Source organism: Phocoena sinus, chromosome 21 (assembly GCF_008692025.1).
Source record: "Phocoena sinus isolate mPhoSin1 chromosome 21, mPhoSin1.pri, whole genome shotgun sequence".
Classification (NCBI taxonomy): Eukaryota; Metazoa; Chordata; class Mammalia; order Artiodactyla; family Phocoenidae; genus Phocoena; species Phocoena sinus.
The window spans coordinates 9,623,284-9,648,905 of NC_045783.1; the positions used below are offsets into that span (position 1 = coordinate 9,623,284).

The 25,622-nt window shown below is 37.9% G+C and overlaps 1 protein-coding gene across 1 annotated transcript in view; it reads left to right on the forward strand.

Moving 5' to 3' along the window:
- Positions 1-25,622, forward strand: part of CSMD1 (CUB and Sushi multiple domains 1) — a 1,813,702-nt gene that overhangs the window by 1,593,513 nt on the left and 194,567 nt on the right. Inside the window, exons 28-33 of the mRNA XM_032618622.1 lie at positions 682-820; positions 7,590-7,777; positions 13,568-13,762; positions 18,197-18,313; positions 22,179-22,292; positions 23,712-23,807. Coding sequence (XP_032474513.1) covers positions 682-820; positions 7,590-7,777; positions 13,568-13,762; positions 18,197-18,313; positions 22,179-22,292; positions 23,712-23,807 — 849 coding nt within the window. The remainder of the gene's footprint in view (positions 1-681; positions 821-7,589; positions 7,778-13,567; positions 13,763-18,196; positions 18,314-22,178; positions 22,293-23,711; positions 23,808-25,622) is intronic.

The window sequence follows — 25,622 nt, forward strand, 5'->3', positions numbered from 1 at the left end:
TAGGGGTTTAAGTTCCTGCTCAGCCTCCTCTTGATCATCTATCCGCAGATATCACCGAAACTTTACCTGTTAGTTTTGTTATTTTGAAATGTGGGGAAGATACCCGAGCCCTACATATAGCAGAGGACTGTGAGAAATATACGAGATAACACGTATTCATTTATTCAACAAATATTTCCTGCATACTTATTATGATCAAAAACTGTGCTAGGCTTAGAGTTACAAGAGTGAACAGAAGATGGATGATCATTATGCCACTGGAAGCAAACTTTTTAGAATAAGTAAGCAATGACTTTGTAAACCATAAGAAATGACTAAAGAATTGACATAACCATAAAATGATATTCATGGAGATTTTTTTTTTCCTGTGCAGTTTGTTTTCATATATTTATAGTGTGGAGGATTCAGGTAATCTGTTCAGTTTAACTGGGTAAAGTTTAAAATTATAGGAAGTAAATTTCATTTCTCAGCATTGAAAATCCTCCTTAAAAATGGAGTGGAATATTATATAAAATTTGGTAACAATCACATAAAAACATGTACAGACTTTCTGGGTTTTAAAATTTCCTCTGGATAGTTGTTTAATAAGCTAGTACGCAGTGTCTTCGATGAACCCTGTGCCATCTCCTTTCACACTGACCAGCACCCTTCTCTCCCCTGAACCTTCCTCTCCTGTGACAGCGGCCTGTGGTGGGAATCTGACTGGCCCGGCCGGTGTCATCCTGTCCCCCAACTACCCGCAGCCCTATCCTCCCGGGAAAGAGTGTGACTGGAGAATAAAGGTGAACCCAGACTTCGTCATCGCCTTGATATTCAAAAGGTACCGTCTCTTATGGAATACCTCCTTTAAGTAGGACTTACATTTTTTTTTTTACAACTTTATTGGAGTATAATTACTTTACAATGGTGTGTTAGTTTCTGCTTTATAACAAAGTGAATCCATTATACATATGCATGTGTCCCCATATGTCTTCCCTCTTGTGTCTCCGTCCCTCCCATCCTCCCTATCCCACCCCTCTAGGTGGTCACAAAGCACTGAGCTGATCTCCCTGTGCTACGCAGCTGCTTCCCACTAGCTATCTATTTTACATTCGGTAGTGTATATATGTCCATGCCATTCTCTCACTTTGTCCCAGCTTACCCTTCCCCCTCCCCGTATCCTCAAGTCCGTTCTCTGGTAGGTCTGTGTCTTTATTCCCATCTTGCCCCTAGGTTCTTCATGACCTTCTGGTTTTTTTTATGATTCCATATATATTTGTTAACATATGGTATTTGTTTTTCTGACTTTCTGACTTACTTCACTCTATATGACAGACTCTAGGTCCATCCACCTCACTACAAATAACTCAATTACGTTTATTTTTATGGCTGAGTAATATTCCATTGTATATATGTGCCATGTCTTCTTTATCCATTCATCTATTGATGGACACTTAGGTTGCTTCCATGTCCTGGCTATTGTAAATAGAGCTGCAGTGAACATTTTGGTACATGACTCTTTGAATTATGATTTTCTCAGGGTACATGCCCAGTAGTGGGATTGCTGGGTCGTATGGTAGTTCTATTTTTATTTTTTTATTTTTTTTGCGGTATGTGGGCCTCTCACTGTTGTGGCCTCTCCCGTTGCGGAGCATAGGCTCCGGACGCGCAGGCTCAGCGGCCATGGCTCATGGGCCCAACCGCTCCGTGGCATGTGGGATCTTCCCGGACCGGGGCACGAACCCGTGTCCCCTGCATCAGCAGGCAGACTCTCAACCACTGCACCACCAGGGAAGCCCTATTTTTAATTTTTTAAGGATTCTCCATACTGTTCTTCATAGTGGCAGTATCAATTTACATTCCCACCAACAGTGCAAGAGGGTTCCCTTTTCTCCACACCCTCTCCAGCATTTATTGTTTGTAGATTTTTGATGATGGCCATTCTGACTGGTGTGAGATGATATCTCATTGTAGTTTCGATTTGCATTTCTCTAATGATTAATGATGTTGAGCGTTCTTTCATGTGTTTGTTGGCAATCTGTATATCTTTTTTGGAGAAATGTCTATTTAGGTCTTCTGCCCATTTTTGGATTGGGTTGTTTGTTTCTTTGATATTGAGCTGCATGAGCTGCTTGTAAATTTTGGAGGTTAATCCTTTGTCAGTTGCTTCATTTGCAAATATTTTCTGCCATTCTTAGGGTTGTCTTTTTGTCATATGTTTTCCTTTGCTGTGCAAAAGCTTTTAAGTGTCATTAGGTCCCATTTGTTTATCTTTGTTTTTGAAAGGATCTTGCTGTGATTTATGTCATAGAGTGTTCTGCCTATGTTTTCCTCTGAGAGTTTGATAGTGTCTGGCCTTACATTTAGGTCTTTAATCCATTTCGAGTTTATTTTTGTGTATGGTGTTAGGGAGTGTTCTAATTTCATTCTTTTACCTGTAGCTGTCCAGTTTTCCCAGCACCACTTATTGAAGAGGCTGTCTTTTCTCCACTGTATATTCTTGCCTCCTTTATCAAAGATAAGGTGACCATATGTGCGTGGGTTTATCTTTGGGCTTTCTCTCCTGTTCCACTGATCTATATTTCTGTTTTTGTGCCAGTACCATACTGTCTTGATTACTGTAGCTTTGTAGTATAGTCTGAAGTCAGGGAGCCTGATTCCTCCAGCTCCGCTTTTCTTTCTCAAGATTGCTTTGGCTGTTCGGGGTCTTTTGTGTTTCCATGCAGATTGTGAAATTTTTTGTTCTAGTTCTGTGAAAAATGCCAGTGGTACTTTGATAGGGATTACATTGAATCTGTAGATTGCTTTGGGTAGTGTAGTCATTTTCACAATGTTGATTCTTCCAATCCAAGAACATGGTATATCTCTCCATCTATTTGTATCATCTTTAATTTCTTTCATCAGTGTCATAATTTTCTGCATACAGGTCTTTTGTCTCCTTAGGTAGGTTTATTCCTAGATATTTTATTCTTTTTGTTGCAATGGTAAATGGGAGTGTTTTCTTAATTTCACTTTCAGATTTTTCATCATTAATGTATAAGAGTGCAATAGATTTCTGTGCTTTAATTTTGTTTCCTGAAACTTTACCAGATTCATTGATTAGCTCTAGTAGTTTTCTGGCAGCATCTTTAGGATTCTCTATGTATAGTATCATGTCATCTGCAAACAGTGGCAGCTTTACTTCTTCTTTTCCAATTTGGATTCCTTTTATTTCTTTTTCTTCTCTGATTGCTGTGGCTAAAACTTCCAAAACTATGTTGAATAAGAGTGGTGAGAGTGGGCAACCTTGTCTTGTTCCTGATCTTAGTGGAAATGGTTTCAGTTTTTCACCATTGATGACAATGTTGGCTGTGGGTTTGTCATATATGGCCTTTATTGTGTTGAGATAAGTTCCTTCTGTGCCTACTTTCTGGAGGGTTTGAATCATAAAAGGGTGTTGAATTTTGTCTAAAGCTTCCTCTGCATCTGTTGAGATGATCATATGGTTTTTCTTCAATTTGTTAATATGGTGTATCATGTTGATTGATTTGCATATATTGAAGAAGCCTTGCATTCCTGGGATAAACCCCACTTGATCATGTTGTATGATCCTTTTAATGTGCTGTTGGATTCTGTTTGCTAGTATTTTGTTGAGGATTTTTGCATCTATGTTTATCAGTGATATTGGCCTGTAGTTTTCTTTCTTTGTGACATCTTTGTCTGGTTTTGGTATCAGGGTGATGGTGGCCTCGTAGAATGAGGAAGAGTTTGAGAAGGATAAGTGTTAGCTCTTCTCTAACTGTTTGATAGAATTCGCCTGTGACGCTCCTCTGAACTTATTTATTTATTTATTTTTGGCTGCGTTGGGTCTTCGTTGCTGCATGTGGGCTTTCTCTAGTTGTGGCGAGTGGGGGCTACTCTTCGTTGTGGTGTGTGGGCTTCTCATTGCGGTGGCTTCTCTTGTTGCAGAGCACAGGCTCTAGGCATGCAGGCTCAGTAGTTGTGGCTCGTGTGCTCTAGGTGCATGGGCTCAGTAGTTGTGGTGCACGGGCTTAGTTGTTCCGTGACATGTGGGATCTTCCCGGACCAGGGCTCGAACCTGTGTCCCCTGCACTGGCAGGTGGATTCTTTACCACTGCACCACCCGGGAAGTCCCTAATAAGACTTTAAATGTCATACCTAAAGATTACTTCATTTATCCCTTCAGGGGTCTTCAGTTTTACATCTAGCAAAGCCTGAGGTCTTGTGTCTAACAGGTACTACATCAAGCTGCATGACAAAAATGGAAATAGGTTATTTTGCTTTTCAGCATTCTACTTGCATTAGAATACACATGATGTGGCAAGAATTGCTTTTAAATACTATCTTGCACACAGTGGAGAGGGCTTAATTTACAGAATTTTCAAAGAAAAGCGATAATAAAGTGACATAGATATACTTAGTATAATTTCTCATTGATGTCTTATATTTCTCTTAATGCGTGAGTGCTAATTCATTTCCATAGTACATCCTGTCTGCCATTCCCAAAGGTAGTATTGTTATTATCATTAAGATAGTCAAGACTTGGTAGAACTCTGAAAACAAAAGTTCCCCAAATTTCATTACTGTAAAGTCTGATTTAATAAACATTAATTCTTTAAAAAAAAAGCTAACTTCTTTCTGCTACACTAAATGGTAAAAGTTAAAATCATAATATAATACGATTATATTATAAATATAAATTCCATAGAACTCTCACATTATAAATATATGGTATAAATAATTGAATTTTTCTAAATCCCGTGATCTTTTCCAAATTTACATTTTGATTTTTGAACTAAATGAAGTGGTATTTTAAAAGAGAAGTGGTTCTATATACTGTCCTATTGGTCTCTTAGCTCCCCAAGGCAAAGTGGTCTGATTATATTTATTTATCTGTCAATTGAAAAAATTTCTTTTCTTGAGATGTTTGCATCAATATTTCAGGCCTGGTTTTGCTTATCTTCCTTCACTTTCTCCTCCTGATGAGATATGAGTCAGTATAATTTTAAACCTCTGTGATTCTGAATTTTAAGTAGTTTAATAAGCCATCATTTCCTGAATTTACTCAAGCTGCTATAAATTTACCAAAGATGAATACCTTATTATGCCACTCAGCTATTATACAAAAGCTGTGAACATTTGCTGGTTATATTTTTGAATATCTTTATGGGTTTTGTTAATGCTAAATTCTAGTAGTGCCTTCCTTAAAACCAGGAGACACCTCTGCTACCAGGAGATTAAAAGTAAATTAACAATTAAAAGCCTTTTAGAGAACACAGAGCCTTTTTGTAGGAGTTTCCTGCCTTCCCTGGGTCACGGTGACTCATTATCAAGGTTCCCTAAGTGCAATTCATAATAGTATATAATATATAAGGCAGTTTTACACAAGAAGTTTTCTCACTTAATTTTGTGCACTTCCCTGGAAGAAGGCTGACCTAGAAAATCTTCAAGTTTTCTTCCGACTCTAAGAGTTTGGAATCATTAGCTGACCCGGTGTCACAGAAAATCACATACCTGTGACATGTTCTAAGGAATGGACAACTTGTGTGTGCTCAGGTGGGAGTTTTCCTGGGACCTCAGCTCCTAGATCTACTTACTAGAAAGAAGGAGGAAGCCAGAAGTACCAGATGGGAACAAGGATGCTCAAGGACCCAGTCAAAGAAGCTGGTGTTGATACAGCCTTCCCAGGATGCACTGTTTAAAGAGTGTGACTGCAGTCAGGTGTGGAGAAGGGAGGGGAGCCCGGCATTACTAACAAGGAAGGCAAAGAATGAAATGACCTGGAGCACATATGAGCTTCAAGGCTCACCCTGGTACTTGGGGGGTCTTCGGGGAGGAGTGTTTTATCACAAGCTTCTATAGACTGTGGGGCTGATGCGACTCACACATTGGAACTCAAATTAAATTTGGTTTAAAAGCATGGCCAGACTTCGGCCTATTATTGGGGCTTGTAGATCTGTGCATCTGGTATAGGTAGAAATTAGACAGGGTTTAACCAAAGGAACTGTCATTAATTGTAAATATCACTTCAGACTTCTATGTGTGTGTGACAGCACATCCAAAAGGAGAGGGTAGTTAGAATATGTTTGTTTGTGCCTGACCGTACTTCCATGTTCAAAAATAATCTATCGTAATAATTAGTTATGCCAGTTATCAGGGGTACAGCATGACCAGAGTCTAATAACATCCTTGCAAACTATTCCAAAAAAATTGTTATTCCAACCAAATTCTGTTTGGTTGATGCAGTTCCTCTTGGCCTCTTTTCTCACTCTTTAGTCACTCAGGTCTTACTTTTTCTTCATTTCCGACTTCAGGGAACTTCTCAGATAAACAGACTCTGAAACCTCTGGCAAATTCCTTAGATAAATGTGTTCAGGACCTCACATGGGAGCAAGGGCACCCTGACAGGAAATGGGACGCCACGATGCAGGTCCAGATGTCATACTAACGTCAGGTCCTTGGTGGTCCCCCGTGCTACATCCTTCAGAATGCAGTGGGCAGCTTCTGGAAAGACCTTGGGTTCACGTTTTATCCCTTGAATATCCAGATAAACTAAAGCCACTTAAACAACAGCACATGTTCGTGATTATAAACCCTCCTGACTCTCTCCATCCCTGTATACAAATATGCTGTCAAGGGCAAGGAAAGAGAGTGGAAGCCGCATGGATTGGTCCACGTTAAAGACCCCAAAGGCCCTGATTTAGGGATGAAGGGACAGAGGAAGGCAAGTCAGAATGGATTATGTCAATACCTCTGTCTAGTGTGTTTGTTTATTCTGATCCCATTGAGATCTTGGACATGTAAATGAAGTTCAGTCTGTCACTTGAGAGGAGGTATAATTTTAAAGTTCCCAGACTATCATCATCCTTCTCATCATAAATGGCAGAGACATTTAAAGCTGCATCCCACTTGAGAGCTTTGGGCGTTAATTGTTAGACTTTGGAAAGTATTAGGGTATTTACATAAGGAGAGACAGAGACAGAGAGAGAAGAAGAGAGAGTGGGAAAGAGCAGGAGGGAGAGGGGATGAGAAAATTGGAATATCCAGTCAAGGTGAAATGATGTGAAACAGTTGACTTCCATACTTTGTACCACTGTAGGGACTGCTACTATTGGCCAAATTATCTAAGCAAATAGAGGCAATTACAATTTTCAAAGTAAAATCAAACAAAAATATTTTTTAACTTTAAGAATTGTCAGTAACATCAAGGATATATGTTATTAAAACTAAAAATATTCACATAAAAACAGATACCAGTGGGAATGCATCCCTTCTGAACCCTATTCTTTCAAACTGCATTTCATTAGAAATATCATAGTTATAGGGAAGAGATACTATATCTATGTTATAAGGATTCATTTTCTTTCAGATTATCTTCAAAATCATACTGTATTGAAGATGTTGGTGATTGTATAAAATACTAATTGTTATAATTGTTATTTATTGCCATTTTGATTGTTATTATATTTAACTTTTGGATTGTCCGAATTTTTAAAAATTATTTTACAAAGGCAAATAAAATCACTGTGTGCTCTCAGAGACTTTATAGTCTGGAAGATAAGAGACACATATATTAGGTGCATAATCTAATTAATATTCTTTCCTTTTAGTTTCAACATGGAGCCCAGCTATGATTTCCTACATATCTATGAAGGAGAGGATTCCAACAGCCCTCTCATTGGAAGTTTCCAGGGCTCTCAAGCCCCAGAAAGAATTGAGAGTGGTGGAAATAGTCTCTTTCTGGCATTTCGAAGTGATGCTTCTGTGGGCTTGTCGGGGTTCGCCATTGAATTTAAAGGTACTGTGACCAGCTTAACTTGTGAGGAAAGTGACTTGTATTGAGATTTCTTTAATCATAAGCATTTATTTATAAAGTCTTGCCTATCTGTTCAATGCATAAAATTCTGACATCTCTCTCAATCATCTGGGGAACAGGGTTGATCTCGCCAGTGGAGAAGAAATTTCCAACACGCATTTCTACCTTAGCTGAAAGAAAAGAAAATGGGGGAGGGAGATTTCTTTTTCCAAATTCATAGCCATTTAAAGATAAATTATGATTTGTGCAATAAATAATTTGAGTATTTAAGAATTATTTTAATATGTGTTTTACTATCTTAATTTGTTTCTTCAGGATGACTCAATTTAAGTACATAAATAGCTTAGTGTGGTTTTTGTTTTTTGGGGTTTTTCTGGCTTGCAGGATCTTAGGTCCCCAACCAAGGAATGAATCCGAGCCCTCAACAGTGAAAGCATGGAGTCCTAACCACTGGACTGCCAAGGAATTCCCGATAAATAGCTTAGTTTTATCTCAATATTTTTCAAGATGTAAAATATCGATTGCCATTCCCTGTCCTGACCACCCATGGTAGTTGGTTTGATGGGGAGCAAGCACTGATCCTGGTCAGTGCTTTCTTCTTTGGTCACCTCATGAGTGACTCCCGCTTCTTTGGGATCCACCACCCCCTGTCACTAGCATCCAGAGAAAACAAACAGACTCACAAAGATTACCCCAACCTAAGCATTTTGCTGTTGGGTTCATGAAAATAAATATATAGTTTTTTCAGGGCTTCCCTGGTGGCACAGTGGTTGAGAGTCCGCCTGCTGATGCAGGGGACACGGGTTCGTGCCCTGGTCCGGGAAGATCCCACATGCCGCGGAGCGGCTGGGCCCGTGAGCCATGGCCGCTGAGCCTGCGCATCCGGAGCCTGTGCTCCACAACGGGAGAGGCCACAACAGTGAGAGGCCCACGTACCGCAAAAAAAAAAAAAAAAAAATATATATATATATATATATATATATATTTTTTTTTTCTAATCTGTTTCTCGTGTGACCAAGGAAAACACGGGGTATATTACAAAGAATCAGGAAAAGGATTTATCAAAATATTAATTGACGGTAGTGAGTGCTTTATAAAAAATAATGAAAATATATACATTTATTTAAACTTTTGAGTTAGTTATTAGTTACTAGAATTATAAAATATAGGGTATGTTTCATCCTTTAATGGACTTGTATTTCTTGATATTGTTTTTAAGTAGGAAATTAACCTACTTCCTCAAAAACACCGAAATCTAAAAATTTACTGATCTTTAGTACAATATACAATTTAAAAAAATTTAAACAATTCAGCAATTGAAGGAGTTGCTGTGCTTTTTGGATGGGATCCATTAATGTTCACGAATAATTAACAGCAGTGCTTTTAAGTATTTGCCATATCATTAGACAGTTTCTGTATTAATAAGAACTCATTGAAGTGCATGTCACCATGACAACGCCCATTCTGTAACGAGTAAAAAATCACGCGTTTCATCTAAATATAAAACTGTAAGGAATGGGAGGGAATATTTGCAAATGATGAGACCAACATGGGGTTAATATCTAAAATATATAAACAGCTCATACAACTCAATACCAAGAAAGCAAACAGTGCAATAAAAAATGGACAGAAGACCTGAAGAGACATTTTTCCAAAAAGAAAGACATACAGATGTGTAACAGGCACATGAGAAGATTTTCAGCATTGTTAATTGTTGGAGAAATGCAAATCCAAACAACAATGAGGTATAATGTCACTCTGGTCAGAATGGCCATCATGAAAAAGTCTACAAATAACAAATGTTGGCGAGGGTGTAGAGAAAAGGGAACCCTCCTACACTGTTGGTGGGGGTGTAAATTGGTGCAGCCACTATGAAGAACAGTATGGAGGGTCCTCAAAAAGCTAAAACTAGAGTTGCCATATGAGCCAGCAATGGACTACTACTCAACCATAAAAAAGAATTAAATTCTGCCATTTGCAGAAACATGAACGGACCTAGAAAAATTATGCTTAGTGAAATAAGTCAGACAGTGAAAGACAGGTATTGTATAATATCACTTGTATGTGGAATCTAAAAATAATGCAAATGAATGTATATGTAAAACAAAAACAGACTCACAGACAAAATTATAGAAAACAAACTTATAGTTACCAAAGGGGAGAAGGAAGGGGGGGAGGGACAAATTAGGGCTATGGGATTAACAGATACAAACTACTATGTATAAAATAGATAACAACATGGATATTTTCTACAGCACAGGAAATTACAGCCATTATCTTGTAATAACTTATAATGGAGTATAATCTTTAAAAATACTAAATCACTATGCTGTACAACTGTGACTAATATAATATTGTAAATCAATTATACTTCAATGAAAAAAAAAAGACTGTACATCTGTCATCACCTTGTATTCCCCAGGGCATCCTAGGGTAAGAGAATCAGCAGATGAGTGAGTAGATGCAGTAGAACTTGTGTCCCTCATGATAGGGGTACAGGGCTGCCTCTTTGGCCTGGTTCTTTGGGGACCAGCAGAGCCTTCTAAATGGGCGCTAGAGCTCTCATGCTTTAAAAGTTCTCCAGTGGAGCCTGTGAAAAAAAAATCATCAGAAAACAAGGAAGGACACAGCAATGAAACAGCATCCAGCAAGTACAAGGCCCCATATGGTGAGGGAAGCAGGGAGCGGACCCAACTCTTGGGCTTGACCAGAAGGAGCCACGGGGCAGTCCTGCCGAGTGACCCCAGGGGCCCGACAGCTTTGGCACAGGCATTCTGGGAGGCGTCCATAAGCGGAACCGACAGGAACCAGGGCAGAGCACACCGCGTAATGAAGTCATCTCATTGGGAAATGTGACAACTTGTAAGCAAAAAGCGTGCCATGAGTTATCACCAAACATCCTGAACTGACAACTGAGTAAATGCAAGTAAAAGCTTCGATGCAGTGCATTTGGAGAAATGAAGAAAAACTGGCCATCAGAGGTCTCAATTTGCAACCCAGAGCAGAAAATTGTGGGAGTGGTATTTAACCAAACAGTACACTAAACCAACAGACACTTATAACAAAAAGTGATTGAAAAGGCTGACCAGGAAACAGGCATGTATTTTTTTCTCCATCATTTTTTAAAATATAATTTTAGTTATTTTATTTTTTATTTTTGGCTGTGTTGGGTCTTCGTTGCTGTGCGCGGGCTTTCTCTAGTTGTGGCGAGCGGGGGCTACTCTTCATTGCAGTGCGCAGGCTTCTCACTGCGGTGGCTTCTCGTTGAAGAGCATGGGTTCTAGGTGCACGGGCTTCAATAGTTCTGGCTCGTGGGCTCAGTAGTTGTAGCTCGCAGGCTCTAGAGCACAGGCTCAGTAGTTGTGGCGCACGGGCTTCAGTAGTTGTGGTTCGTGGGCTCTAGAGCGCAGGCTCAGTAGTTGTGGCACATGGGCTTAGTTGCTCTGCAGCATGTGGGATCTTCCCGGACCAGGGCTCGAACCCGTGTCCCCTGCATTGGCAGGTGGATTCTTAACCTCTGCGCCACCAGGGAAGCCCTTTCTCCATCATTTTATAGGAGAAAGATGTATACCCTAGACCAGTGCTTGTATTTATTAGACACTCGATACATTCTGTTGAATGACAGAGTAAACGACCTCCGATGGAAGGACTGTTCTCTTGCCCACAGTTTTATTTATTCGTCCCTTATTTGCTTAAAATAAACGATCTAAGGCAGCGTTAAAGGATTATCAGAATGTCCCCTACTCCTTGAAATATCCAAATTGGTTTTCAGTAAAGTGTTTAGAGAGTGTTGGTCCCAGCACAGTACACAACTATTGCTGCTGTGAGTCTCTAACCAGAGCAAAAATAGAGGACCTGGAGGGGTTTCCACAATTGATATATATGATATAATATATTCATGACATATATGATAATTAATATATTATACATGGCGTATGATATATATGTATGATAATATATATGACAGATGGTATATGATACATATGATAATTATGATGGATGATGATATATATATGGTAATACAGCATGTCCGATATACGTGATAGTGTAATGTTTATATATTTATGTTGCACTTTAACCAAAGTATGTAAATAAAATATTCCAATAGCTGGTTATAATAATTAGTCCAGCAGTTGCCAGAGAGATCTCTGCTTGGCTGATGTTGACACGTAGGTCATTAAAAATATAATGAGAGATATTGAATAAATACATTTAAACAGGCCTCTTCTCCATCCTGCAGGACGTCACAGAGTTTGTGCTTTTCCCTCTTCCACTGTTTGTTATCCATTCCTAAGAGGATGTAGGATGTAGTTTTCAGAGCTCATTGCATCTTTACTCTTTACTGGCTCACCTGCCACAATCTCCCAGGAGCATCTTCTTCCTAACACTACTGTGTGGATTTACTCATTGGCCATAAGTAGACACTCAGGAAGGGAAAATGCTTAAAAAGGAACGTAATCCACATTGATCACAACCCCCAAAAAGGTAAAATGCAGGCTTCCATTTATACTTTCCAGAGATTTTTTATGTGTTTGCTTAACCCTGGGGCAAAGATTGTCAACCCAAATAGAAAGAACTGAAACATATTTATTTTATCCATTCAAGTTATCCTTGAACCTATATTGATATTAATAACCCCATTCATGAATAGCACATTCATGACAAATAGCATTTTCTTAACTTTAGGCCAAAAACATGAAGAAAAACATTTCAGTATAACATCTATATTGATCCCTTGAAGATCTGTAAAATGCAATTCAGAGCCTTTTGACGTTACAAGGGGCTTTGCTGATGGCAGGACATTGACAAGCACAAACAGAAAGCAATTCAGATGATGGAATTGCACACAGCAGAAGGAGATGTAGATACGTGATTTAGAGACATTTGGAAGGTCTGCTGAAATATGACATTTACAGTGTTAATGCTACCAGGACATAAGTGGCACTACCCACACAGCTACAGGACTGTGAGAAAGAAAGAAGAGAGCTTTATATTTATATCTGGGAAAAAAGAGGCTTTTAGCAAATGCCTCCTTTAGTGGCCCCCACAGCTGGACAGATCTCTGCAGTGTGTTTTTGTGAAAGTTATTTAACTGCTCTTGCGCTTCAGATTCTCAAAATGTAGAATGGGCCCACAGATCCTCCTCACGTCGCAGAGGTGGGGTGAAGATTTGAATGAAAAACATGCAGTGTACCCAGCTCAGCGCCTGATACATAACATGCCCTCGATTCCTTTGAGCAGTTATTAGATTTAGAATAGAACTGTGCTGAGCAATGATTACATCCCAGACACAGGGCTTGACCCTTATGGATCGGGAAATGTGCTTTCCAGCTACGTATGGCTTCACTGACTTAGTGAGGGTGGTAAAAGATCAGAACTTCTTTCCACGATTATCTCACCAGTATGAGAAATCACTCTTAATTTATGTGAATTAAATCAATTTCCTTTTGAGAAGCCCAGTTCTCCCATCTCTTCCTAAAATGTGCTGTGATTTCATGAATTAAGTACAAAAGTCAGGAAGTCAACCTCAACAGCAATTCTGTAGTGAATTGTCATTTGAAAAATAAGAAATAATTTTATTGAAAGGAGTTTTTTCTATTTTTCTATGATAATTATTGACTTGAACATTAATTGACAACTTGGTCAATTAGTCAATTTTTTTGAGCATATTTTATATGCTGGACACTGTTCTAGGTACTAAAAATATAAACAACCGACAATAAAAAAATAAAATTTCTGCCCTCATGGAGTTTACATTCATGTCTTCCTCAGAGAAACCACGGGAAGCCTGTTTTGACCCTGGAAACATAATGAATGGGACAAGGATTGGGACGGACTTCAAACTTGGCTCAACTGTCACGTACCAGTGTGACTCTGGCTACAAGATCGCTGACCCGTCTTCCATCACGTGTGTGATCGGAGCGGATGGAAAACCCGCCTGGAACCGGGTCTTGCCCTCCTGCAATGGTACGTATGGAACCGGTGTTTCCTTCAGGGATAACTTCCCTCTGGAATTTGGACTCTCATTTTGGAGACAGTTTGTACTTCCGTCCTGTATCCCTTCCTCACTGGTGGGGAAACCCCGCAGAGCAACGTGGGATAAGAACTTGACCTTCCTTGGTAATTTAATTTACTCAGTGGGTTAGCCATTCTCACAGATTTCTGGAAGGGGAGATATTTTTCTCTCACTTAGATCGTTTGGCATTTCTAACTGCTGTTTTTGTGTATGAGAGATGCGAATTACCAGTCTCTAGGTGGCCTCTGTCTCTCTGCTTCTGTCTCTGTCTCTGTCTGTCTCCCTCTTGCTCTCTGTCTTTCTCTGTTTCTCTGCCTTTCTGTGTGTGTGTGTGTGTGTGTGTGTGTGTGTGTGTGTGTATCTCCCTCTGTTTGTGTCTCTCTGTCTCTCTGTCTCTGCCTCTCTCTCTCTACATATATACACATACATATACATATATTACATATATAAGGATGTGTCATTTCCCCACAAATACCAACAGTTTGTAATTCCTCATGTACATTAAATTAATAAAAGCACCTGTTAGAGGGTAAGGTCAACCTTCAAGAACAGGCAGTGCCATCCTACAGTGACAGAAGTCAGGTTGCAGTTGCATTTGGGGGGTGCTGAGAGGAGGGGTCTGAACACAGACTTCTGGGCTGTCCTCCAGGTTCTGTGTCTGATTGGTAGCTTCGTGGGACCCTCCACAGACAAAACTCCAGACTGTGTGATACACCTTAAAAAGGAGACAGTAAAATCCTGTGTTTTGTGACAGAAAGATTGATTCCAAGTTTACTTTAGGATGAACTCAAGGACCGGTTTAGTTAGATACACTGAACTGATGAAATAAAGATCTTTTCCTTAGGATGGCTCTGATGCTTGTAACTTCTGACCAAAGTGGTGTTTCAGAAAATTAGTACGTGAAAAATCCGAGCAAACAACACAGGCGAACAGACCTGACGCCCTGGGTTGCTCTGGCATGTCTGTGTTTCTGGGTTTGTATTATGACCCTGAGAGCTTTTCTGTTCAGGAACCTAGTCCTCCAGCCCTGCAGTACTCAAGGTTGGCGCAGACAGGGAACTTCACACACGTTTTCAGAGGAAATGAATAAATCAGGGAATAGCCAAAACAATTTCCAGTGAAAATTGAAGTCTTCCTAGTCTTACATATTTTATCCTCTAGCAATAAATTCAGAGAAATAATTATTGCTGCTTCTCGGATTCCAGGAGGTTCATGTGAGGGGAGAATGGTGAAGGGCACACGTGGCTGTGTGGGGCGTCCAGATGATGACTTTAATGTCTGTGTAAACGTTACAGTAAGCTTTGAGTCAGCGGCATCACAGCGCTTCTCTCTGGGGGTTAGAAGAGCATCCTCGTACGTTCACTAGAGTCACCTCAAAATGGCATCCTTAAAAGTGCACACTGTATTAAATTCAAACATACTTTGAACTTATGGGGGATGATGATACATTCTTTAGCCATAGGCTAAACGAGAGAAATGAGGTCACATTTAGGCAACAGATAAATAATCTAATTTTAAATTAGAGATTTTTTTCCCGTATCTGAAGACCCGTGAACTCAAGCGTAGTTTCTGTTAACCAGTCATCACATTTATGTGCATAAAACATACAACACTGGTTTTTCCTTAAGTTATTTATTTCAATTTAAATAAAACTAAAAATTCCAAATCATTAAACAGAAATGTCCTCTCCCATAGTTTATTTTGGATATCTCCAGGAGAACAGCACCTTTTGTGCTGAATTAATGCCTGTGGATCACTCAGATCACCAGTTAAACTAAGCGAATGTTGTTATATTTTAAACATTTTGATAGTTCATATATTAAGGGATGTATTTTGGGCTAGTGTGTTTTAAATTCATGACATAATTTTTCTTTCTATTGCCTACATTTTTTTGTTCATTGAGGTTTCCTGTTGAATTAGAACAGAAATGGAAACAGCCTGGAGTCTCTTTCATGGGTCAGAATGGCTTTTATTTACTTATGTTGTTTTTGGTTTACATTCAAATTTGATTGTATTTTGTTGCCTTTATATATGAGACATATACTCCAATTAACCAAATGGATGAGTCAGTTTCTTGTTACCATCTGCAATGAATACTGTTGCAGATCTTTTTTCATTTAGGAAATGATCTGTTTAATACATTAATTACCAAAGAGTAACAGCATACTTGTTTTCCTTCTCTTATCACATTAATATAAAAGAATTTCTAACATGAGAAAGACCATGCCTGTTTCTCAGGTTAACACAGTAACATGGACAGAGTAATTGTTAAGAATTAAATGAAAATTCTCTACATATTTTTCTCAATTTCACAAATGTTTGGTTGTGTTTGTAGTATGTTATGCAGTTTGCGTGCTTATCTTTAAATCTGGGGGAAAATGTATAAGCATAGTGCAATTTATCAAGGTAGCAGAGGACCTAAAATGCCATGTTTGTTTTCTTTCATTTTATCCTTTTTATTTTTTAGTGTTTTCTATTATCATAAAGTAATGATCTGTCATCCTACCCATTAACAAAATAAATTTTTGTAGTTATACTTGAACAAATATATCAGAAGATATAAGATTTCTGTTTGATAAGATTTCTGTTTGATCATTTGGGCATCAAAATATTAGCTCAGTGAAGATTTATTTCCACTTTTCATTTATGCTTGTTGTTTAAACTTTGAAATAGATAAACTTTTTAATTGAAAAGGGATATTTGCAAAATGATGTGCTTAAATTTTATATGTCTAAAAGAAAATAGATTTCCATTCTTCATTTGTACCTATTTTTAAAAATTTGAACTTTTGAGTGTTTAAGAAAAATTATAGTTCTGAAATAACCTGGTTGAATTTATATGGCTAATTTTCTTAAAATTAAGTTATATATCTAAACTGGTGGAGTGAGGCTCCCGGCATTTCACTGAAAACCTTGAGCTTTGAAATTTAACTTACAGAAATTTCCTCTATCTAAAAGTGAAAAAAGTTTTTTTCTATTTAAGATTGTAAAAAAAGCCATGGTAAGTGTTTTAGGTTGATAAAATTATTATGAGTTAAGGCATCAGCATGAAGGCTGCTCTTAGCTTAGTTAAGGGAAATCTCTACTAGTTGATCATAAATAGATTATAACTGTCAGGTTTTTAAGCTGTCTTCCTTTGACTTTTAGAGTATGACTTCAGTTTTCCAGCTGCGTAAAGCTGGACCTGGGAAGTCTCCTGCCAAATCATCAATGAGGTGCTTTGACACTAGCATCAGCATTCTGAGCAGCTTTATTAATCCTGGAGAAAGTTCCATCCATCAATTAGGACTTAACAATGTGCTACTTAACATTCAAAAGATTTGACACGTTATCCCCCATTTCTATCCTTTTTAATGCTTGAAAACTGTCACATTAAGAAGAAGTAAGCTACAGAAATATAAACTTTCTCAAATACTGAAAAATAATTCTGAATTCAGATCAGAGAAGGTGTATCTAGGATAAGAAGGCATGCAGTCAGGCCACAAAGGGCACAGCTGAGGTGCAGTTGGCGTCACTTCAGTGGATAAATCGCATCCTGAGCAGATGAGCAGACGTGGACCTCTTTTTAAGTAAAAATATGAGGAATTGAAGTATTCGCAGTTTAATCCCGAAACTGGGATTTAGTTGAAAGTCTATTTTAAGATGTTTAACAATAGTATTTTGAATATCCAACTACAGTATTTTTCTATTTTCTCAGCAAGAGCAATGCCGAGAGTAACAAGATGATCAGAGGGAAAATAAACACACACACACACACTCCCTCTCTCTCTGAACTGTTCATATAACACCTCATCAATGTACCTGCCCTGACTTTGTAGTTTTGGGTTCCTTCAGCTTTCAACTGAACTTATAGGAAGAGACCCCACACCCACTAGTAACTATACATGTCACTCTTGAGCTGAATCTACGATGAAAACACAAAAAGAACTAAAAGTAAACATTACTTTTTTTTAGTCCCACAGTAATATAAAGACAATAGAAAACTGAAATAATCTTTGTATCTCTTAAGTTAATATGATGGTTGATATCAACCAGAAAGTTCTGGTAGGCTTTTGACGTATTGATAACGTAAGAATTTTTCTTTATCAGACCTGTTTTTATTATCATGACAACTGTTTTCTTTATTGTTTTAGCATGTCTGAGAACGTCCTTAAAAATAATATTAGGTCTCCCTCTTAAGTTAAATTACTTTTATTCTCACCTGGTCAGTCTTTGTTTTTCTTTTTATTTTACTTTTGATAGCAATGTAAGATCAGATTTTAACTGTGATATTTTGTTAAGTTTTTGAATAATCATGCCCATTTGTTCAGTGCTTTCATTTTTAGGTCACTTGTCACTTGCCATGTGGTTACGCATAGCATGTAATTCTCCGTTGGTCTGTTTCAGCCCCCTGTGGAGGCCAGTACACTGGATCAGAAGGGGTGGTCTTGTCACCCAACTACCCTCACAATTATACAGCTGGTCAGATCTGCCTCTATTCCATAACGGTACCAAAGGAATTTGGTAAGATTTTCTTCTTATTTTTAATTCACCGTCATATCTCTTTCGGTGTTAATATTTCCATAATTTTATAAACAAATATCCCAGCTCTTGGTATAATAAAATAATATAAAAGAAGATGACTTAAAGTAACAGGTTTTCCAAACATGTCTTATACAAGATCCACTACAATTCTTTTATCAGTGTGATATAAAATTCTTCAATTTCCTTCTCGGATTCTGATCCAGAATAATCAGAGAGAATAAATGTGACTTTGTTCTTATTTTTGTTAGAAAAAAGCATTTCTCCTTTGGTAGTTTAGTGTGTAGAGGAGGATTGCAGCCTCACATGTGAACCAGGGGAACACTGATCAGCCTGTGGGGTATTGGCACATATATGTGGTTATTGATTATGCTGGAAATCACTGGATCAGTGAACATACCTTTGAGTGACAGGAGATGTAAAAGCAGGCAGAGTCCTATCTGACCCCTCCAAACTTGGCATCCTGGTTTCCCTCCTAAACTTTGCTTCCAACCTGAGCCAGTTTTCTGGGATGGCTTCATTTCTAGAAGATCCTTCTCTGGTGGTTTCCTGGTGGTTTACTCAACACCGGATCCCCACATCTTCCCTCTCACTCTTGACCAGGAAAACATTTTTGTGTTAGATTCTTTCCTGGAGTCAACCAGATAGTAGCTTTTATAATTTCATGGAATAGTTCCTTTTTCCCAACAGTAAAATTTAGAACCCAACATAGTCAAGGTTTTTTTCTATATACTCAAAATAGCAGCCATCCACTCACAGAAATAAAACATAAAAATTCTAAGGTTAGATTCTGTTTGAGGGAAAACATTTAAAAAATACAATTATATGACAAGAAAGTTAATTTCTGCTTAAGAAACTTGCATATGGGAGACAAATGATTCCTACGAACTTCTGTTATATTAATCACAGGCTTCTTAAAATCAAATGAAAAGCTCCCCCCAAGCACTTATTCCAGCATTTGGTATTTTAGATCACGGGCTCTTCATGATCTGTGTGACGCAACTTGCTTAGTCTCTTAAGCCAAATCGTTTAGCTTCTGCTTTCCGCCAGTTCTCGAGGATGGTTGAGTTTTCAGGCAAGGCTTTCCTTGTATCATCTCGCCATGATAAGAAGAGCGTGTGCCTGGGACTTGGAGAGTGATGGGTGTGAACACGGAGACCAAGGCAGAGGCAGAGGGACCAGCTTCCCAAAAGGCAGAGAGTGGGTCCACCTTATGAGCAAATGGAAAATATCAATCTCATTTAAAAACTGAAAGACTGAGCTTCAAAATGTTTATTTTGTTATAAAAAAAATGGACAGTAAAACTTAGAACAGGTCCTAGGCTTTCACTCTTTATGCTGGACCAGTGCCTCTAAAGTCCCTTATTTAGCCTCAGTTAGTACATTCTTTCACCTAAATTCCCAACAACATTCCTCCAGTTACTTTCCCATGAATATTCCTTTTATTTTTATTCATGGATACTTGACAAAATATAATTATCACAATAGAATGTAGCAGCCAGAGTTTATGATTTTGGTTCATTATAAAATTTTGTTGAGTTGTCAAAACACAATTACGACTTTTCAGCAGAAAAAAGTTATACTCCTAAATATTGATAATAAGTTCCCAATATGAAAGGTTTAATGGCATAAATTTATCATATTCTATCTGGGCAGAAAACTTTAGTCTGGAATAAAATAGTTATAAAGGATCCTTAGTAAAAACCTATACTACCTTATCTATTATTTTTTTCCCCTCTTCCTTACTCTTTTCTGAGAAGTGAATCGACCAGTTAACAATTAATTCAATGATTGTGATAAGTGCTAAGATGAGTAAAATACTGTTTGGGTGCCTGAGATGCCCAGCAAATATTATGGGATGGGGTGACTGTCCCTATTGTGGGAAGGGGTTTCTTACACAAGTTCCCAATGGGAAGTGTCATGGAAGACAGGTCATCAGTTATCCTGATTTCCTCCCTATTTTCATCCAAAAGCGTCACCAGAGTATCCTTTCTAAAACAAAACTCTGATCATGAAAACACCTCGATAAACGTTTTCACTCACTCCTCTTGCCCCCAGAGCAAAATCCACGCGTTTCCTGGCCTTCGGGGCTCTGAAGTCTCAGGCCGTGCGGCCTTGCTCCCCTGCCCCCTTTATCCACTGAGTGTTAGCAAAGCAGACGTTCACCTGCCAAATACTGCTCCTTTTGTTTGCTTGCTGAAGTAACCCCTTGTGTCCCATTCTTACGCAAAAAGGGTTTCCTTTCCCATTCATTAAGGCTGAAGCTGGAATGCTCTCTCCCCCAGGAAACACCATTGTCTCCACAGCTGGAAACCACCCCTCCCTCCCTACACGGCCCACGCCCTTCGCCTGCACTTTCTCATCCCCTGTCTTCCAGCTGCAGCAACAGCCTTCCTTGACCAGCTGTGGCCCTTGGCAGCCGTCTGCTGTTCAGGCCCTTCTTCCTTCCCGACACCCACACTCTGCCTCTGTATTTGTTGTGGCAACTACCGCAGCTTAGCATGTGATGTTCCTGGGACAGAGTTTCTATCTTGATCGGCCCTTCATTCTTAGTGTCCACTATAAAGCTTATGCTTTCTAAGCATTTCTTGAAAAGAATGTAGGAATTACGTGTGTGAGTTTCACTTTTCTCCTACAAACGAGACTCAAGCAAGATGAAGACTGAATGTTGAGGTGGGGGGACAGTGAAGGGAGGGCTGTGCACGCAGGAGCCTCCCTCATGGGATCCAGAAGAAAGTTCTGTCCCTCTTTCTAGCGCCTGTGTTCAGAGCACTTCAGCCACTGGGAAATGCACCTTGCTCACATGCTTCCTTTAATTGTGCTTCTCTAGGAGATTATAAAATCTTAAAGTACTATATATACATATGCATATATTCTCTTACATATATGTGTGATATATTATACATGCATGTATATGTGCACTGTATGTAATACATATATGTAAGAGAATATATGCCACAGATAATATATGATATGATATAATGTAATAAAATATAATATAAATACACACCAGCTGCTATAGTTAGATTTTCCTCCATTTTGCCAACACATAGATTAATTCTTTCATGTATAACTGATACGCACACCTCCATTTCTTGTTCAGAATGATTTAGAATGATTTTAGTTTAAACCTTTCACATAGATAATTGTTGATCGTTACTTGTAAATGGAGACTAAATCACAAGTTTTTCTAAATACTGTAAAGGCCCTGTATGTTATCCATTTGAATATAAAAATGATTAAATTTGAAGTAGTAAAATACTTGCAATGTTTTACTTGGAGGAAGTGTGTTCTTGAAATTTACGTAACCTGTAAGATATATAAACTGTAGAGTAAAACAAGTCAGAAATTGCTATAATATGTTGCTGAATCGTGTATAAATTGTAGTGAGTTCGTATGAATTTGGCACTGTCATAATCATAGGTGAAGAATTTTAAATTCCCCAGCTAATTGCATGCTTTAAAAACCAACGGGTATCTTGATTCCATACCTACTGTTCACTGAATAAAATGTCATTAATTACTCTTAAAGAAATAGGACCACCTTATGGTTATTCTTCTACTATCCTAACATAGTATTATAAGAGAAAAACAGTCTTCATTTAATGTTCAAACTGTACATGGAACAGTAATTTTATTCCTTTTATTAAGTACCAAAAGATCAAGAAGCAAAACAAAATTGTTTAAGCAACAGAAAACTTTTAGAAAGCAGAGAAAATAAGCTCATTTTTTTTACAGGATTCTTAGGATCATGATATTTGGGAGGTATCAGTAAACAATATGATCACCATTTTCATTTCTTTCATTTTAAAAAAGCATTTTGTGCCGACCCACCCCCTCTATTTTCAGTGGTATTTGGGCAGTTTGCCTATTTCCAGACAGCACTGAATGACTTGACAGAACTGTTTGATGGAACGCACCCTCAGGCCAGACTTCTCAGTTCACTCTCTGGGTCTCATTCAGGTAAACTTTCAATGAATTTTGTCTTTAATTCTAGTTACACAGCCAGGGTAATTAATTTTAAACTCGTCTGTTTTTATTTTCATTTGTGAAGGAGAAATTTAATCACCTTTGAACTTGCTTGCTTGTTCAGTAAAATCTTATTTTCAATGTAAAATTTCAAATGTACTTTTATCCCACATATAAAATCACCTGTCTTTATCATTTTGCTTACTAAGATCGTGGAAAATATAATATCCATCTCAGTGAAAAATAAAAATATCAGAAAAAAGGGGTAATAAACTATCTTGTTACTTTGCATTCTATTCTAAGTGTCGTAATCTTCCTGAAGAGAAACACTATTGACATTTTGGTCTGACTCATTCCAAACTTTTAAATGCATACATGTGGAGATGCACCACAGTCACACGTCTATAAAGGTGCAGATGTGTATACACATACATGCATTCACGTGTGCCCCTATATATGCATGTAAACATACATGGAACTTCATAAAACGTGGGATATTTTTCACAATTTAATTTTTATCCCATACATTCATTTAAAATCACATGTAGAGGTCTTTCCTATCAACAAATATGAATATACACCAAACACCATTTGCTGAATAGTATTCAGATGGGTTAGTGAAGGAGTTTATTTACCCCAACCCCTCATGGATGTCATGGCCCTCTTTCCTACCACTGCTACATTGTCATCATTTACCAACACAACATCAAGCCATACTCCTGCGTCACAGCCTGTGATCAACCAAGGCTAAGATTTGGTTATTTCCAGTTTCTCAGTATTACTAACCACAGGTCTTAAGACCTATGTCCTGTTAAGACCAATGTCCAATGATGTAATGTCCAGAAATGCATCAGAAGATACACATTTAAAATACGGATACATCCTGACAAATTCACCTCTGAAAAGCTTAAGCGATTCACACGCCCCTCAGCGTACTTGAGACCATTAGTGCACATTAAGAGCTGAAAAACACATTTCACAGGTTTGTGTTGGTTTTTTTTTCTTCTGAGTTCTTTATTTTTTTAAAAATCAGCTTTGGATTCTGAGACATTTTCTTAATTCTGAGTAAAATCCTAGCAAGTAACTGTCAAAGTTGATTCTGAGTCAATGATTCACCTGCTTCTATTTCCCACATTATCAGCTAATTGGCCTATATCAGTGCTTTCTTCAAAAGAAGCATAAAGGAGATCACGATGAAAACAACATTTTAATGGAATGTCAAGGCAAGAACAGAGTTTTTAAATCTTTGTAGAAACAATGTGTTTGGGTTCTACATGCCAAAGCAAAGTTTTATGGAAGTTCAAAAAGTAAAAGTGCAATTCCAAGTTAATGATTACTTTCCCAAACATTGTCCACCACAGGCCGTGCAGTGAATGGATCCTGCATGTTATCTCTGTCTGTTTTTCCCTCCAGGTGAAACGTTGCCTTTGGCCACATCCAATCAGATTCTGCTCCGATTCAGCGCGAAGAGTGGGGCGCCTGCACGGGGTTTCCACTTCGTCTATCAAGGTGAGTCTCTGCCACCTCCGCCCGGCTCCACACACTGCTCGTACCACTGCTTTCAGCACCAAAACATCTGAGTTGCACTTTTTCTTAATATTTAAGAATTTGAGGGTATCCGTGTATTTAGAATGAAATTATTTAATAAAAATATTAAAGTTTTTTCTTTTGACAGTTAAGTGTGATACTTCTAAGACAAAGATGCAATAACGCTTCGATTATCTGGCATGATGACGAAACAAATATTGATTAGATTACCTTAGTATAGTGCAACACAATTTGCAAAATGATTTCAAGTGTGTTATAATATTTCACCTAACCTAGTTAAAATTAAGTAAAATATTTCATAATAGATTTTAGTAACTGTCTTAATGAAATACATTTAAAATGCATGGTACAATTTCAAATCTTACTGTAAGAACTAATTGTCAAGGAAAGGTAACAAAACCAAACTAAACCCAGAATACCATCCATGTTTCTATCCCTTGAAATACCTATTTTATTTTGCTTGTATTCTATTAACTTTAGGCACTTTTACCCCTTTATAATTATTTTTGAATTTGGAGCTTATTCAAAATGCTTGGGATTGCACAAAGTTTCTGAACAATGCAGTTTTTTTTCCTGTTTCTAGTTCACCTTCAGTTTGCATATCCATTACATGAATTTGAAAATACACCCTATGGACTGTCCGTCCACTTTCAGAGGCACAGAGCCTGACTCTGGATCTGACCTGCGATGACTGTACAGCTGAGATGGGAAAGAGGTTGTCATCTTCAGTGATAAACTAAGAATACTTAGCTTTTCTAGGTCTCAGTTTTGCTGGAGGCTGGATAGATTACAGGCCACTCTTGAACATTTTCTTCAGAAGTGGAGGAGAATTGCTTCCTGGCAATGACTTCTTTCCTTTAATAAAGACTCCTCCAGAAAACATGCTTGACAACATCATGTTTTTCATAAAATTATAGAGAGTAACAATCTGTCATATCATTCATAAATGATTTTTGATAATCGCACACTGTGAAATGTATGGCCTCAAAATATTTCACGATAAAAACCCTTCAGTGTTCGGCAATAAGATGATTTAAAAGTTACGGAAAGAGTGAGAATGATGTTTGATGGGCAGGTAGGAGGAAAAATATCTCTAATCTAGTTTAAGGAGCTATTGCTTGGGTGATGATGCTATTACATTAAAATGAGTTACATTGTTCTAATTAAACCTTTGTTAAAATATAAATAATTAAACCAGTATTTTTTAAAATGAACTTTATAGGAGAGGGTCCAGTTTAGGTGACTCACCGCTCACCCACTTCTAATTTTCTTTAAATAAATTCTGTGTTACTTTGCAGAAGCAGATTCACAAACCAAAGTAAGTTGGCGTGACCTCTAAGGAAACTGGACCGATTGGTTTAAGTACATTTTTTGTCCTGGAAAAATTCAAGTTCCTGGCATTGTCTGCCTCAATCAGGGACTTCCTTTAATTTTTGATGAAGATTAGAAAATTGATCAGATTATCAAATAAAATATCTGAGGCACATGACCCTATGTCTGTCCTATTTGCACATGTTATCTTCAGAAGTCATGGTTTTTAAAATTATATTTCCTGTTTTAAAGCAACATATTATCATTAAAATGTATAACATACATAAAAGTGAAAAGAGGAAATCATTTATAGAAGGAATGTATTTTCCTTGCACTTAAGAATATGTCTCTAACATACTCAGTATTTCTCCTAACTTAAGAATATGTCTCTAACATACTCAGTATTTCTTCTAAAGTTCCAATATATCTCCTTATCTTGCTTTGTTCCTACAGTGAGTTTATGCA